Source organism: Panulirus ornatus, chromosome 12 (assembly GCF_036320965.1).
Source record: "Panulirus ornatus isolate Po-2019 chromosome 12, ASM3632096v1, whole genome shotgun sequence".
Taxonomy (NCBI): Eukaryota; Metazoa; Arthropoda; class Malacostraca; order Decapoda; family Palinuridae; genus Panulirus; species Panulirus ornatus.
The window spans coordinates 26,414,534-26,429,901 of record NC_092235.1 but is presented as its reverse complement, the minus strand read 5'-3'; the positions used below and the strand labels follow the sequence as shown (position 1 = coordinate 26,429,901).

Below are 15,368 nucleotides of genomic sequence, written 5' to 3'. Positions count from 1 at the left end.
CTTATTGTATGTGTGAAGAGGTGCAGTTACTGTAACCTTTTGTGTTGGAAATAGTTGACCTGAAAATTAGTCTTGCCATGTACATACAGAGGAGCTCTTCTTTCAGCCAGAAAAATGGGTATTGTAGAACTTTCTAAACATTATAATAACCCATTCACATATACAGAACTCACAGTTTTTGCTGTACTAATAAACCTTACTCAAAATTTTCCCTTAGGTCTCTGATGCAGCAGGTAATTTTGATTAATTAATTCCATGGTTTTGCTATTCATTTCAATGGCATAATTTCATGTTAGCTGTTCCCACCTTCGTAGCTAATATTTCTGATCACCTTTATAAGAGGTATTCATGTTCTGTCTTTAGAACATGCCATTTCCAATTAGAGAATGAAACTATTGTGTTAAAGGTTTGTTATACTTAGAGCCTTATTACATAAGGCAAATTACTAGATCTCAGCAACTTACAGTTGCTTTTAAAAGCAACATTCCAATTCTTCTTGTCTTCTGAAATCAGAGCCAAGTCTAAGAGTTCTGAATTAAATATATTCTCGACACCATAGTCCCGTGTGCTGAGGTCTAAGCACTCCAAAGTGAAAAACAACTTCCTAATCCTCCTCTGCCTCTATGAGCAGAACCAGGTCCGTGAAGAGTTTTAAATCAACTTTTTTCTTTCACACTTGTTAACCATTCCTGGCATTAGTAAGGAAGTGTCAGGGTCTTTCATGATGATTTGGTCGATGGGCTTTAGTTGCCTAGGGACAAATTAAAGTTCTTAGTATTAGCAATTGAAACAGATTTAATGACATTACGGGTAGCATAATCGATCTGACAAATGAGACAAAGGAAAAATTATATAATTTTTCATGATAACACAAAACACATGAATGTAATAACAAGAACAGCTGCAATCAACTCATGTTTATTATACAAGTTAGGAAAAATTATGAAAAACATACAAATATATAAGCACCTATATGAATGAACTTAAGAAAATTTACAACATATTTACAGCAACATTAGCATTACCTATGATTATTGATAAGTACAATATCTAACTCTGATTTCTAGGGTGACAAAAATGATTGCCACAATGTCTTTGTGGCGGGAGACAGCGACAAAGTATAAAAAAAAAAAAAAAAAAAAAAAATATATATATATATATATATATATATATATATATATATATATATATATATATATATATATATATATTTTTTTTTTTGCTTTGTCGCTGTCTCCCGCGTTTGCGAGGTAGTGCAAGGAAACAGACAAAAGAAATGGCCCAACCCACCCCCATACACATGTATATACATACGTCCACACACGCAAATATACATACCTACACAGCTTTCCATGGTTTACCCCAGACGCTTCACTTGCCCTGATTCAATCCACTGACAGCACGTCAACCTCAGTATACCACATCGATCCAATTCACTCTATTCCTTGCCCTCCTTTCACCCTCCTGCATGTTCAGGCCCCAATCACACAAAATCTTTTTCACTCCATCTTTCCACCTCCAATTTGGTCTCCCACTTCTCCTCGTTCCCTCCACCTCCGACACATATATCCTCTTGGTCAATCTTTCCTCACTCATTCTCTCCATGCACCCAAACCATTTCAAAACACCCTCTTCTGCTCTCTCAACCACGCTCTTTTTATTTCCACACATCTCTCTTACCCTTACGTTACTTACTCGATCAAACCACCTCACACCACACATTGTCCTCAAACATCTCAATTCCAGCACATCCATCCTCCTGCGCACAACTCTATCCATAGCCCATGCCTCGCAACCATACAACATTGTTGGAACCACTATTCCTTCAAACATGGCTATTTTTGCTTTCCGAGATAATGTTCTCGACTTCCACACATTCTTCAAGGCTCCCAGGATTTTCGCCCCCTCCCCCACCCTATGATCCACTTCCGCTTCCATGGTTCCATCTGCTGCCAGATCCACTCCCAGATATCTAAAACACTTTACTTCCTCCAGTTTTTCTCCATTCAAACTTACCTCCCAATTGACTTGACCCTCAACCCTACTGTACCTAATAACCTTGCTCTTATTCACATTTACTCTTAACTTTCTTCTTTCACACACTTTACCAAACTCAGTCACCAGCTTCTGCACTTTCTCACATGAATCAGCCACCAGCGCTGTATCATCAGCGAACAACAACTGACTCACTTCCCAAGCTCTCTCATCCCCAACAGACTTCATACTTGCCCCTCTTTCCAAAACTCTTGCATTTACCTCCCTAACAACCCCATCCATAAACAAATTAAACAACCATGGAGACATCACACACCCCTGCCGCAAACCTACATTCACTGAGAACCAATCACTTTCCTCTCTTCCTACATGTACACATGCCTTACATCCTCGATAAAAACTTTTCACTGCTTCTAACAACTTGCCTCCCACACCATATATTCTTTATACCTTCCACAGAGCATCTCTATCAACTCTATCATATGCCTTCTCCAGATCCATAAATGCTACATACAAATCCATTTGCTTTTCTAAGTATTTCTCACATACATTCTTCAAAGCAAACACCTGATCCACACATCCTCTACCACTTCTGAAACCACACTGCTCTTCCCCAATCTGATGCTCTGTACATGCCTTCACCCTCTCAATCAATACCCTCCCATATAATTTACCAGGAATACTCAACAAACTTATACCTCTGTAATTTGAGCACTTACTCTTATCCCCTTTGCCTTTGTACAATGGCACTATGCACGCATTCTGCCAGTCCTCAGGCACCTCACCATGAGTCATACATACATTAAATAACCTTACCAACCAGTCAATAATACAGTCACCCCTTTTTTTTAATAAATTCCACTGCAATACCATCCAAACCTGCTGCCTTGCCGGCTTTCATCTTCCGCAAAGCTTTTACTACCTCTTCTCTGTTTACCAAATCATTTTCCCTAACCCTCTCACTTTGCACACCACCTCGACCAAAACACCCTATATCTGCCACTCTATCATCAAACACATTCAACAAACCTTCAAAATACTCACTCCATCTCCTTCTCACATCACCACTGCTTGTTATCACCTCCCCATTTGCGCCCTTGACTGAAGTTCCCATTTGCTCCCTTGTCTTACGCACTTTATTTTCCTCCTTCCAGAACATCTTTTTATTCTCCCTAAAATTTAATGATACTCTCTCACCCCAACTCTCATTTGCCCTCTTTTTCACCTCTTGCACCTTTCTCTATATATTATTTTTTATTTTGCTTTGTCGCTGTCTCCCGCGTTTGCGAGGTAGCGCAAGGAAACAGACGAAAGAAATGGCCTAACCCACCCCCATACACAATGTATACACACACACACGTCCACACACGCAAATATACATACCTATACATCTCAATGTACCCATATATATATACGTACACAGACACATACATATATACCCATGCACACAATTCACACTGTCTGCCCCCATTCACTCCCATCGCCACCTCTCCACACATGGAATACCATCCTCCTCCCCCCTCATGTGTGCGAGGTAGCACTAGGAAAAGACAACAAAGGCCCCATTCGTTCACACTCAGTCTCTAGCTGTCATGTAATAATGCACCGAAACCACAGCTCCCTTTCCACATCCAGGCCCCACAGAACTTTCCATGGTTTATTTATTTTATTTTTATTTTTTTTTCTATTTTTTATTTTTTTGCTTTGTCGCTGTCTCCCGCGTTTGCGAGGTAGTGCAAGGAAACAGACGAAAGAAATGGCCCAACCCACCCCATACACATGTATATACATACGTCCACACACACGCAAATATACATACCTACACAGTTTTCCATGGTTTACCCCAGACGCTTCACATGCCTTGGTTCAATCCACTGACAGCACGTCAACCCCGGTATACCACATCACTCCAATTCACTCTATTCCTTGCCCTCCTTTCACCCTCCTGCATGTTCAGGCCCCGATCACACAAAATCTTTCTCACTCCATCTTTCCACCTCCAATTTGGTCTCCCTCTTCTCCTCGTTCCCTCCACCTCCGACACATATATCCTCTTGGTCAATCTTTCCTCACTCATTCTCTCCATGTGACCAAACCATTTCAAAACACCCTCTTCTGCTCTCTCAACCACGCTCTTTTTATTTCCACACATCTCTCTTACCCTTACATTACTTACTCGATCAAACCACCTCACACCACACATTGTCCTCAAACATCTTATTTTATTTTATTTATTTATTATACTTTGTCGCTATCTCCTGCGTTAGCGAGGTAGTGCAAGGAAACAGGTGTGGACAGATAAGTAGTACATGGAATGCCTTACCTGGTCTGCCAGAAAGTAATGAATCTTAGTGTCCAGCACATTTTTAACTCCCTTCCACTGGATATTCAAAAGCTGTAATTTCCACTTTAATGACTCAGTGATGAGTAAACTTTACAATCTGGAACCAACATGGTAACATTTAGTCTGCCCAGCCTTTAAGTGATTCTGCAAATTTTTAAATCTAAGGAAACTGACAGTCACATTCATGAACAGCTGAGGAAGTTGATGAAAAATCAGAGTAATCAGTAATCACAACCCCACATGTTAATAACAATAGTATGTAACACTGAAAAAAGAATTGAAAATATTCATAAAATCAAAGTATGAATATAATTAAGGAATGATTGTACTGTAGTTGGTAATGGTCTCAAGAAACATGTTCTCAAAAATGTCTGAAAACTTATTTTTTTTATCAAAGACCTTTTGATATAGGAACAAATTTATAAGTAAATCCACATTCATCCCCTGCAAAAAAGGTCTAGAAAAAAAAATGGGACTCAGAGACAAAACTTTTTCATGCTAGATAATCTAAAATTCTCCATGACTACCAGAGGAATATATGGTAAAGTTCATGATGATGATGATGATGATGATGATGATGATGATGTTGATGATGATGATTTCCACAGAAATTTAGATTCATGAATACTGTCTTCTTAGAAGAACAGTTGGCACTAATAAACTGACAACATTTATGCATACAGACAGAAGTAAAGCAGCACTCTTTAGCCTGAAATACTTCAAAAATATTGAAAAAATGACAATAACCTACTTCATAATATGATCACATTAATGCTTAGCATCATGTGAGTCTTGAATACCAAACTTATGTAGGAGCTAACTTTGCTAATGGATCTAACACAGCTACCAACCCAGCAAATGATGAAACACTTCCTAGAAGCCCCACCATCCCAGGAGACAGTTTAGTGTGTCCTAGGCTGGTCAGTGGGATCCAGATATCACAAATGTTCTTCAAACTATCCCAAAATACATCTTTATGTTCTTCAGCAAACTGAAAAACTGGTTTGGTGACTGGAACATAGTCACAGACGGTTCTTATGAATGGAACATTTTTGTACAGGCATGGTACAGGATTCTGACATCGAACCTGCCTTTGAATAATCCTCAAAATTTCGTATATATCTCTGAATAGATTCAAAATAATATATCCAAGCCAGAACTTATTGGAATATTTTGACCATTTCTCCTTGTCAATGTCATATAGTCCAATTCTACCAATCCAGATGATGTGGTCAACAAGAAGGAAGAAGGTCTGGTAGATCCTGGAGAGTGTAAGGGTTACACGTAGGATACGATCTGGGAGATGCAAAGTACGCAGAGCCCCGTGGAGAATTATGATACTTTTATCCAAACGCAAAACTGTGGGAAGTAAAGAGAGCAGTTAATATCATCACATCTTATAATGCTGTAAACTCGTCCCTAAATAAATATACTGACTCTTTATCCTTCCAGTTTGATGGTCCATACAGAGTATCCATATATCCATAACTTATGTCTTCATTCACTTATCGATCATAACCTGTCTCACAAACATACCTTCTCATGCAATCCCAGTCCTTTCAACTGTTTTCCACCTTTCAGAGATATTCCTATTTATCATCAGTAATGCAAACCTTAGCAGTTGTGCCTTCATGAACAGTTATCTTTTAACCCTCCCTTATTCCCTTAAATTTCTTCTGATTCATACTACAACTTATTTCAATACATTTTTGTTATGCATGAGTGGGTAACATTATTATGCATATCTACAAAGCTTAAATCTTATGCACAGTAACTGATAAATACTCTTTTTAAGTCTAAAGAGAGGTATGATTTACTTTTCTCTGAACCTTTTTTTCTTTAGTTCAAGTCATTCATTCAAGCGCATCAGCAATCCCTTTAGACATTCTACTGAACTGCAGAGACTCTCACATTCCACACATATGCAAACATGACTTCTAGGTCTGTTTTAACTAATTTTCATGTGGCATCTTCATGGAAACTAACATTACACTGTATCATCAAATGATCACAATCACCTAATGTTACTGAACTCCACCTGCTTGTGGTTATGCCACGAGTACAAATCATCTTCAGCAAGATGGTATCATAAGAGTACAGTTCTTGTTGAAGAACTCACTCCACAGGAGTCCATCCTTTATCTGTTACTAATTGCAGTGCAGCTTTGAAGCTGTAGGAACTGCTAGAGAAAGGGTCCTTGGGGTTATATACCACTGATAATTATAAACAGAAGAACTCACTCCAGAGCAGTTCACCCTTTCATTGCCTCTGATAGTAGCACAGCCTTGAAGCTGCAGGAATACCTACAGAAGAGGTCCCATGGGTTATTTACATATGATAATAATCACAGCCTTTCTGCCTAACATCACATGAAACATTTAAAAGACAAGTTTCAAACTAAAAAATTTCTCTCCTGGTAAATATGAAAGTCCTCCGACTAAATCTTAAAAAGAAATGAGACTTGTAAAACCTCACACTTCCTGAAAGTGGAGAATGAGCTTTCTAGGATTTTGAGGCGGGCCACATGATCTCGCAGGTTCTTCTTACTCTCCAGGTTGTGGCACAGGAAACGGCTTAGGTACTGCATCAGCCTAAAATGAGTGGAAAAACAGCAAATTAGGTATGCATCGCTTCTCATCATCAATATCAATCATTAAATGCATTGAATACTCTTTTATTTCAAATGTCAGTACAAAAACCCAAACAAGAAATTTCTAAACCTATTTTCTCATGTCTTGATGTGCCTCCACTTTATTCCAACATATTATCTTTTAAATACTAGTCTATTTGAATCTATTAACCATGCTTAAGTTTCATAGGAAAAGCACTTCAGGAGACTTTCTAATGACTACAAGACTAGTGTATGATCTTTTTTATTACCTGATGAGTTTGTCCTTCCCAAGACTAGTATATGATCTTTTTCATTACCTGATGAGTTTGTCCTTCCCAGCTGTTGTGGAATTCAGTCTAATCCACACATCCATGGCTTTGAGCACTATAAAAGTAGAAAGCTTGATTACAGAAATAAAATTTCTTTCAGAGCATGCACATGAAGAAACTATTGAACCACACTCTTCCAGATTTGGTAATGTTTAATTTGGTTAATTTGAATATTTCTAGGTTGTGAACACTATACCAGCGGACAGAAGTGGGGTATCACGGTACATCCTACTTTGAAGTATGGCGAATGCATTGTAGTTGTGAAGTTTAACAGTACCATTTCAGTTATGTAGGAACTTCCTTAATTTCTTTAAGGATTGATGGGATATACTTGCAAGTAAAATCATACTATACAAAAGGATGATTTGGGGCATTCTTTATTTTATGATAATGAATGTGGCAACAGTTGCAAGGGTTATGTAAATTAGGAATATAATGAGGTCAAGTCAAAAGAAGCTATAAAACCATCGCCTAACGTCCCCTAGCAGCCTAACATTTACCTCATAATTGATGTCATAAAAATATGGCCTGTTATTACTGTTTGCATCCAGTTGCTGGCCATTTCATGCTTTCATGTGCAGTGGAAACATGAAATTTCTAAAGACTGAATGTGCACATACCTCGACAATGTGACATAATCAGCTCCAAAGGACAATTTGTTGAAATATTTCTACTGCAGTAATGAAAATTATGGTAAATAGCCGTTGGTTTCTAAGTGTCTCTACCATACAGGTAACTAACCCCCTTACTTTCCCTGAACTTCATAGATCTTCCCAATATCTTCATGTCATCATTACATTAAAAAAAGTTTCAAGTCATCCTTTTCGAGTGTAAATCTATACAAATTATAATATTGCAAAACGAATTTAACGCTATTCGCAAGTTATTCACACGGTGTCAATCTTACGACATCAAAAGTTTCAGTTAAGAGTCCACTTTAAATCCCGTAAGACATTTGAACGAAACATAGACCTGCTTCTACACCAGTGTCTTCCTAACGTACAATGTAAGATGCAAGACCAAGGCACGTTATATAACTAACCTCTTGAGCACAACAGAATTACCATAGTTTATGAAGACCAATCCCTGGACCCAGCCCTATAGGGATGGGCCAAAGGCCAGGTCATCGCAGCTAAGGGTTGTACCGAAGCGCTTAAGAAATAAGGCTACCAATAATGAATAATCCAAATACAGGCAATTCCTCCAGGTAACCTTCACGCATGCTTTCAACCACTGGAACAATAGTAAATTAAGCAATTTCATAATAACTATAGTGAGACAGTAATGCCACACCTGGACACGGGGCTATCTAGAACTGGTAGGAGGCAGACAGACCTGAAAATAATAATACAATGTATGTCTGGGTGGTAACGTCCCTCAAGCTCCTCCACAGTGTTTACATATATCAGCTGATGCATCGAGCGATGCTGAAGGTCCTGATGATTACCTTAGTTTTCCCAGAACACCAATCATAAGCAGGGAGAGAAAAAAAAGTCCTTTATCATTGGTTAGAAAATAGAAGAAAAAATTTCTTGGTAATTAGAAACATGAGGCTCAGCAGCTGTCACCTTAAACTTTATTAGTTTTATAAACACTCAGGATACTCATATGCTTCATCTTACTTGGCTGTGATAATACCCATTCATTTAACTGCATTTTGATTACCATTAATATGTATTCACATTTTCATTCTCACCTTTTCGATTGAGGCTTATCGTCCCGTTCTTGATACAGATAAGTTAGTAGTGTTGCGCAACCAATATGTTACACGTCCCAACTTTTATTGAATATACACTTAACTATGTTAGTTAATATATATATATATATATATATATATATATATATATATATATATATATATATATATATATATATATATATATATATATATATATATATATATATATATATATATATATATATCTTTTCTTTTCTTTTAAACTATTTGCCATTTCCCGCGTTAGCGAGGTAGCGTTAAGAACAGAGGACTGGGCCTTTTTTGGAATATCCTCACCTGGCCCCCTCTGTTCTTTCTTTTGGAAAATTAAAAAAAAAAGAAAGAAATATATATATATATATATATATATATATATATATATATATATATATATATATATATATATATATATATATATATATATATATATATATATATATATATATATATATATATATATATATATATATATATATATATATATATATGGCTTGAGTAACAGTTATTCTTTATAGCTTGAAATCGAAGTGAACTCCATTATATGCACCAGTTCCTGCAGAACATGTAAAGGAGCCCATGTCGCTGGCTTAGAAAAAATAAATAAATGGTCATTGATGACACAGGTTTATATAATGATACTAACATAGGCTGACGGTCTACTTGAGCAGACAGACAATATTATGAACCAAATTGAGGCATTATAGTGGCCAGCATTTCATTTATATCATCATACACATACATATTTTAGTTTATATACAAAAGCCAATGCCACCTGATATTATCATTGACATTTTACGTATCTTTAGTGTTGAAGATCATTGAATTAGTGGAATACAATCTATTACATCAGTGATCCCTTTTATCATGTTGTTTACATACGGCGACAGGACCAACTTGAATGCGCGTGATAGGTTGAAGTCCCACACATCCAGACTTAACACCATCCCAGGGGACTAGATCAGTCTCATCTAGATTTAACAGTGAAGCAGGAAATAATAGAAGAATGTGCCCAAGTCCAAGGAGTAAATCGAAAATATACCTCAAAGGAATACGAAAAAGATGTTAGCTGGACCCGTAGCAGTACATGGCTCAGGTGTGTGAAATCTTTTGTGATTTTACTTAGTTATTTTACTTATCGAATGGTAGGGATTATCTTCAGTGAAAACCAGGATTGAAGTGTTTAAAGACGTGCATTAATGATATACAAATCCGGGTACACATCAAGAGTAGCAGTAGACTGTTTTCCAGTGAAAGTTTATATTGGATGATAAGACCGGCAGTGTACAAACTGGGTCATTTATTTATTCCAAGCTAATGTAGAGATTTACAGAGTAGGGTTACGAAGATAAGGGAAAATGTAGGGTTATCAAAATTTTTAGGTGAAGTACGACTTAGACGTCAACGAAATATGGAAACCTCACGCTAACTTTCGCAACAGCTGAGATTTATCGTAACTTATCCTGGCAAATTTTCAATTTGCCATCATTCTTCTCTTTTCTCTACTCCCGGATGGTGATAAAGGGTTTGTTTGATGGAATTGGTTTGTGTTACAGGGAGAAAGCTTTGCACTCATTTTGTGATGTGTTAACCTTTTGTATACTTGTATATCATGTCTTTCCCATTGTTAGATTTTGTAGGTAAAATATGATTGACCTATTTAGTTAAGAATAAAGTATTTGTATGCCCATGGCTAAGGAGAGAAATGAGTTTTATAGGTAGTTTATTTATTGCATTTCAAAACAATATAGAAAGGCTGATCATATGGGTCATGATAAGAGTTTTTAAAAAGCATCTGTTGATGTTAGTTTGAAAGGCATTTTGGTAATTTTGTAGATTCTTTAATTCTGTGTTGTCATGAATTAGAACTGATGCAATTTTATATATGATGGAGCAGCGTACTTAAAATTTGGAATGTTTTAGATATTCATTAGATATTCATTCATTAAGAGATAGAATTACTGACAAAGATATGTCCCTGTACTTGATATTTTTAGTGGTTAAGAGTTTTCCATCTTCCTTAGACTAAAAGTTCTGACTTGGTAATCTATCTACACAGTAAAGGTAATTTCTTGGTTTTTTTTCATTAAGCATTAACAACTAATAAGACCAGTCAGTCATGGTAGGAATTGGGAAACAGCAAATGTAATTATTATGTATCTACCATTTAGTTTTAAGTATTGAGACTTTTATGATTGATTATGACCACTGAACATAGAAACCTAGTTTCCAATGTTTGTGTGTGACTTTTGAGATTATTTGATTTCTAGCCATTTTCCAGATACATAAGATGTAACAAAGTTTATCTTTATGAATTTTCAAAAAATCTTAAGTGCTGAAGATCCCTCTCGCCAACTGAATATTTATGTTATTTATTTTAGGTATCCCCGTCATACAGTCTTAACAGTACAGTATGTACAATAAAATGGACAAGGTGGAAGATAGCAGGATGCCTTGGCTGCAGACACACCAGGTTAGTGGAATTTAGTGTATTTTATGATTTTAAAGACATCCTCGAACTTTAAACGATACATTTACTATGCATAAATTCACACATCTAAATGTATGCTTGACTTCAAGTCAGAGGCAGTTACCAGGAACAAAATTTGGATAGAGGCCAATATGGAGGTGTCCATGTGATGCATTCATTTAAGGAAAAATGTTGGCTACAGCTGTTGTATCTGTTTCAAGGGTCAGACATTGCATGATGTGTTTTATCCTCCTTGGGAGGTTTTGAGCTGTTGTTGCAGTCACTACTTCCATTTCAGGAGTATAATACTTATATTTACTGCTTCCATATACATCTTGTGGGTGCCATACTCAGTTACAGCTGCTGTATCTATCTCTTGGGTTTCTTACTAATAACTGATACTGCTGTATTCTTATCATTGGGTACCATAATTATAGTTTCTGTATCCATCTCAGAGGGTACTGTAGTTACAGGTTCTGTACTCCCCGTGTGTCATAGATACAGTTGCTGTATCCATCTCAAGGGTTTCTGTAAATATAGATGGTGTATCCTGTTAGGAGTGCTGTAGATAGGCTGCTGTATCAATTGTATGGGGTCCTGTAGTTAAGGTTTCTGTATCCATCTTGGGTTGCTAGTTAAAGTTAAAGGACATGTGTTGGGGGTATCATAAATACAACTATTGTATCCATTCCAGGGGTACCATAGATACAGCTGCTGCGTCCTCCACGGGGGGAGGGGGAGGGGTGATGTATCTTTAATTGCTGTATCCATCTCTGTGGGTGTCAGTTTCTGTATCCATATCGGGGATTATGGTAGTTACAGTTAGTTTAGAGATCTCTAGGGGGTGTAATTGTTACAGCTACTGTATCAGTCTCTTGTGTAAAGTGAATAGAATATTGTCAGTGAAATTATTATTAATTTTATTTAACCGCCAAATTTATAGGCGAACAAACCTTCATCCGGCCTTGAAGACCAGTATTATACATGAATATGAATTGTGAAATGTGAATCATAAGTATGAACAACATATTGGATTCGGAACCGATATAGTGATTAAATATGGTAGAAATTTAAGTCAGTGTCATTGTAATGTAATATTAATTCCTTACAATCAGCAAATAATCAGACATCGAGAGATATTCTTACTTATAACAATTATTATTATAAAATTCTGTGGTTTCTCGCGCCAGCGTTAGTGTGCTAATCGTGAGAAAGTATGTATCTCAGAAAAAGAACCTTTATTATCACAAAAAAGTTTGCCTTGCCTGGTATCCGCAAGTTTATTGGCTATGGTAAGCCACGCCCATTTCGTGACATCATAACGTCACGCCAGCCACCAATCAGCGGCTCGTGTTTATTTCCCGTATCCTTCTTTTATTTGCTTTGATTTCCGTTCCCGCGCGCGGGATGACAGTCACATTCTGCGACTCGTGGGAGTCTGTTGCGCTCTCAAGGCGGGTTCTGTCTTGCGGCGTCGTGGACACTACTGCCTATCGAAGTCTCCCTGAAACTCGGCAATGCTTGAAGCTGCCACCATGGCATAGCTGACATAAAGGACTCAGAATATAATAGCAGTTAGGAAACACTTGGAACCTGCACCATCGGTAACTTGCCGAAATATCCCTGGCGTCGACAGAAGCTTGCTGCAGACTCGAACGCGTCATGGCCTCCGAGGATAACCTGAACTTGGAGAACGCGATACAGATCTTGCCGCCCTCGCAGGGGTTGGAGGCGGTGGCGCCGGCGCTGTCGCAGCTGCAGGAGAATGTAGACGTCTTCTTTCAGGTCGTTTGTGGTTTCTTCGTCTTCTGTGAGTCGCCAGGAGGTTTGGTTCGTTGATTAGTTTGTACCCGCTCTCTTCTGCCTTCTTCTTAGATACATACCCACGCGGTCTCTTATCTTTATTATTTATATGTATATTTATATAATTTTATTATATTATTGTAATTATGACTTATTGAAAACTAGGATGACTTATGGGGCTCCTGCAGGTTCGGAATTGCGCTCTTCTCATGAGCAGGTTAAGTTGGGCTCCTTTGGAGTGAGAAGGTCCTCGACGACGCAGTACTTTTTTTTTTTTCCTTTCATTGCCGAAGGTTGCGCTCGCATTGTAACGACTTGCTAGCGGCGTATAGTAATACTTTATATAATTTTTACCCAATGTTCCCTGCTTCATGATCCATTTATGTTGGGCTCTTGCAGCGCCCAGGAAACCAGCTAAGTCCACATATTTCCCTGTTAATATCCTTCATACACGATCGTCCTCCTTAATTGTACCTAAGTACAAGACAGCTGTCATCAGCGCATATCCTTGGCAGAATGTAATGAGATTCCTGTGATTTAGAGTCGTAATTTGCATACATGTCACATTGGACGGCAGAGGACATTCTGTGTAGGCTGTCCTGCTTAGCCAACCAAGTGTTACAGACCAGAAAATTAGCGTTACGGGGTTGTATCCAGATACTGTAACCACGTTTATCTCTAAGATATTGCAGTCTGAAGGAGGGCTAGAGATGTCTATACAGATGCATAAATTGGACAAATTGTGTTGCCTCGAGTATGCAAATTAGGACTTGTGTTTCTGTTGACCCTACATAGAACGGACAAAACTCGCTTGTCGAAGGCAGTTGTGGATGAGATTTAGATAATTTTTTGTGTAGTCTACAATTAAATGTGACAGAACAAAAATGAGTTAAAATCAGTCAGAGGTAAAGTAGGAGTTGGGTTAAATGTAAAAGAAAAAAATAGACTCATGAAGGACTAGTCTTAGAAGAAAACGAAGTTAGATTTAAAGAAAATGAAGTACTTGTGTGATTTGAAGGGGAACCTAATTCAAATTACAAGGCCGCAGTAGTTTGGGTAAGATCAGAGTAGATGAGATTAGTGTCTGAAAATGAAACTAGCTAGACATCATAAAGAAAACGAGAAATTGAATGATGGGGTATGGGAATTGACAGTAAACACAGATTTAACGAATAATGAAATATGTTTGTAACATTGAGGCTTATAGATGTGAGTGTGAGCTGAATGTCTGACGAGAGCGGTCGTAAAGGTGTGGGTGATGGAGGGAGGATGCAAATGGTTGACACGTGAACAGCGCACACACTAACGTACTCAGGCACGTGAACAGCGCCCACTACCCTTCCCAGCCGGTCACAGAACGGAGCTACCCCTTGGGTAGACACGTGACCCCAGCCGAGTAAGAAAGTTGCCGAGTAGGGTAATCCGCATGTAATATAACTAAATAATCAAGTACGCTATTGAAGCATATTTGTTATCCATTGTGTTTATGTAGGTATGGAGAGATATACATAGAAATTAGAGTTGTTGAATTTATGTATTCTGTTCCGTGAAATAGTGGTTAAAGATAGGCGTAAGGAAACATGAACGAACGCTCCAAAACTCCTCCTGGATACCTGGTGAAGGTAAGGCCAGTTTGTTCCTCGCTCCCGCTACGTTTAGCGTTAGTTGAAAGGGATTCAAAGAAAGATATCGAGGAAATCTCATTCAAAGTTTCTCCCACAAGTGACGGTTCCTAGAGGAGTAAAATGGGCGACAATATTACTAAAGATATGGAGGATCCTGGCGTATCGGAGGAACAGCCCATAAGTATAGAACAACTCCAGATATACCTCAAACACTTCGAGGAGAATACAGACGTGTTCTTCTTGATTACTATGGGAACCATTGTCTTCTGTGAGTCGCCATCTAGAAACATCCTTTTTTGTGTGCTTTTTTGCTGTTTGTTTTCACATATAGTTTTATTTTTTCTAAACATTACGTAAAATTTCTTACTGATAATTTTTGCTGTTTACCTTAATTACAGGTTGAAATATATATATATATATATATATATATATATATATATATATATATATATATATATATATTTATATATATATATA

The 15,368-nt window shown here is 37.6% G+C and overlaps 2 protein-coding genes across 9 annotated transcripts in view; one reads left to right on the top strand and one right to left on the bottom strand.

Annotated features, from left to right (window-relative positions):
* Positions 1–768: 768 nt before the first annotated feature.
* On the bottom strand, positions 769–9,041 carry Pex11ab (peroxin 11). Of its 5 annotated transcripts, XM_071667604.1 has the most exons (5): positions 8,976–8,994; positions 8,615–8,726; positions 7,268–7,334; positions 6,815–6,930; positions 769–5,698 (listed from the first exon to the last, which is right to left on the bottom strand). In XM_071667604.1, exons 3-5 carry the CDS (start codon positions 7,321–7,323, stop codon positions 5,145–5,147), a joined length of 726 nt encoding a protein of 241 aa, XP_071523705.1. In that variant the 5' UTR covers positions 7,324–7,334; positions 8,615–8,726; positions 8,976–8,994; the 3' UTR covers positions 769–5,144. The 5 variants fall into 5 exon arrangements, with proteins under 5 accessions (XP_071523705.1, XP_071523706.1, XP_071523707.1 ...); XM_071667605.1 differs by lacking the exon at positions 8,615–8,726 and having other exon boundaries at positions 8,976–9,041; XM_071667606.1 differs by lacking the exon at positions 8,976–8,994 and having other exon boundaries at positions 8,573–8,890.
* An 873-nt stretch (positions 9,042–9,914) lies between these two features.
* The window catches only part of LOC139751927 (putative ammonium transporter 1), a 28,110-nt gene continuing 22,656 nt past the window's right edge, over positions 9,915–15,368 (top strand). For 2 of the 4 annotated variants that reach the window (XM_071667631.1, XM_071667629.1), the window contains exon 1: positions 14,894–15,159. In XM_071667631.1, the coding sequence (XP_071523732.1) occupies positions 15,012–15,159 (148 nt within the window). In that variant the 5' untranslated portion in view covers positions 14,894–15,011. Of the gene's footprint in view, positions 10,090–11,374; positions 11,467–12,907; positions 13,274–14,893; positions 15,160–15,368 lie in introns of those variants that run through there. The other 2 variants (XM_071667632.1, XM_071667630.1) reach the window with 2 other exon arrangements.

Bases quoted from the DNA above. Each gene is read 5' to 3' on its own strand.
- Pex11ab (XM_071667603.1), bottom strand. From the start codon at position 8,346: ATGGTAATTCTGTTGTGCTCAAGAG. The intron at 7,335-8,321 runs GTTAGTTATATA...CTACTTTTATAG, and splicing joins AATTCTGTTGTGCTCAAGAG to TGCTCAAAGCCATGGATGTG. The intron at 6,931-7,267 runs GTAATGAAAAAG...CACTCATTTTAG, and splicing joins GGGAAGGACAAACTCATCAG to GCTGATGCAGTACCTAAGCC.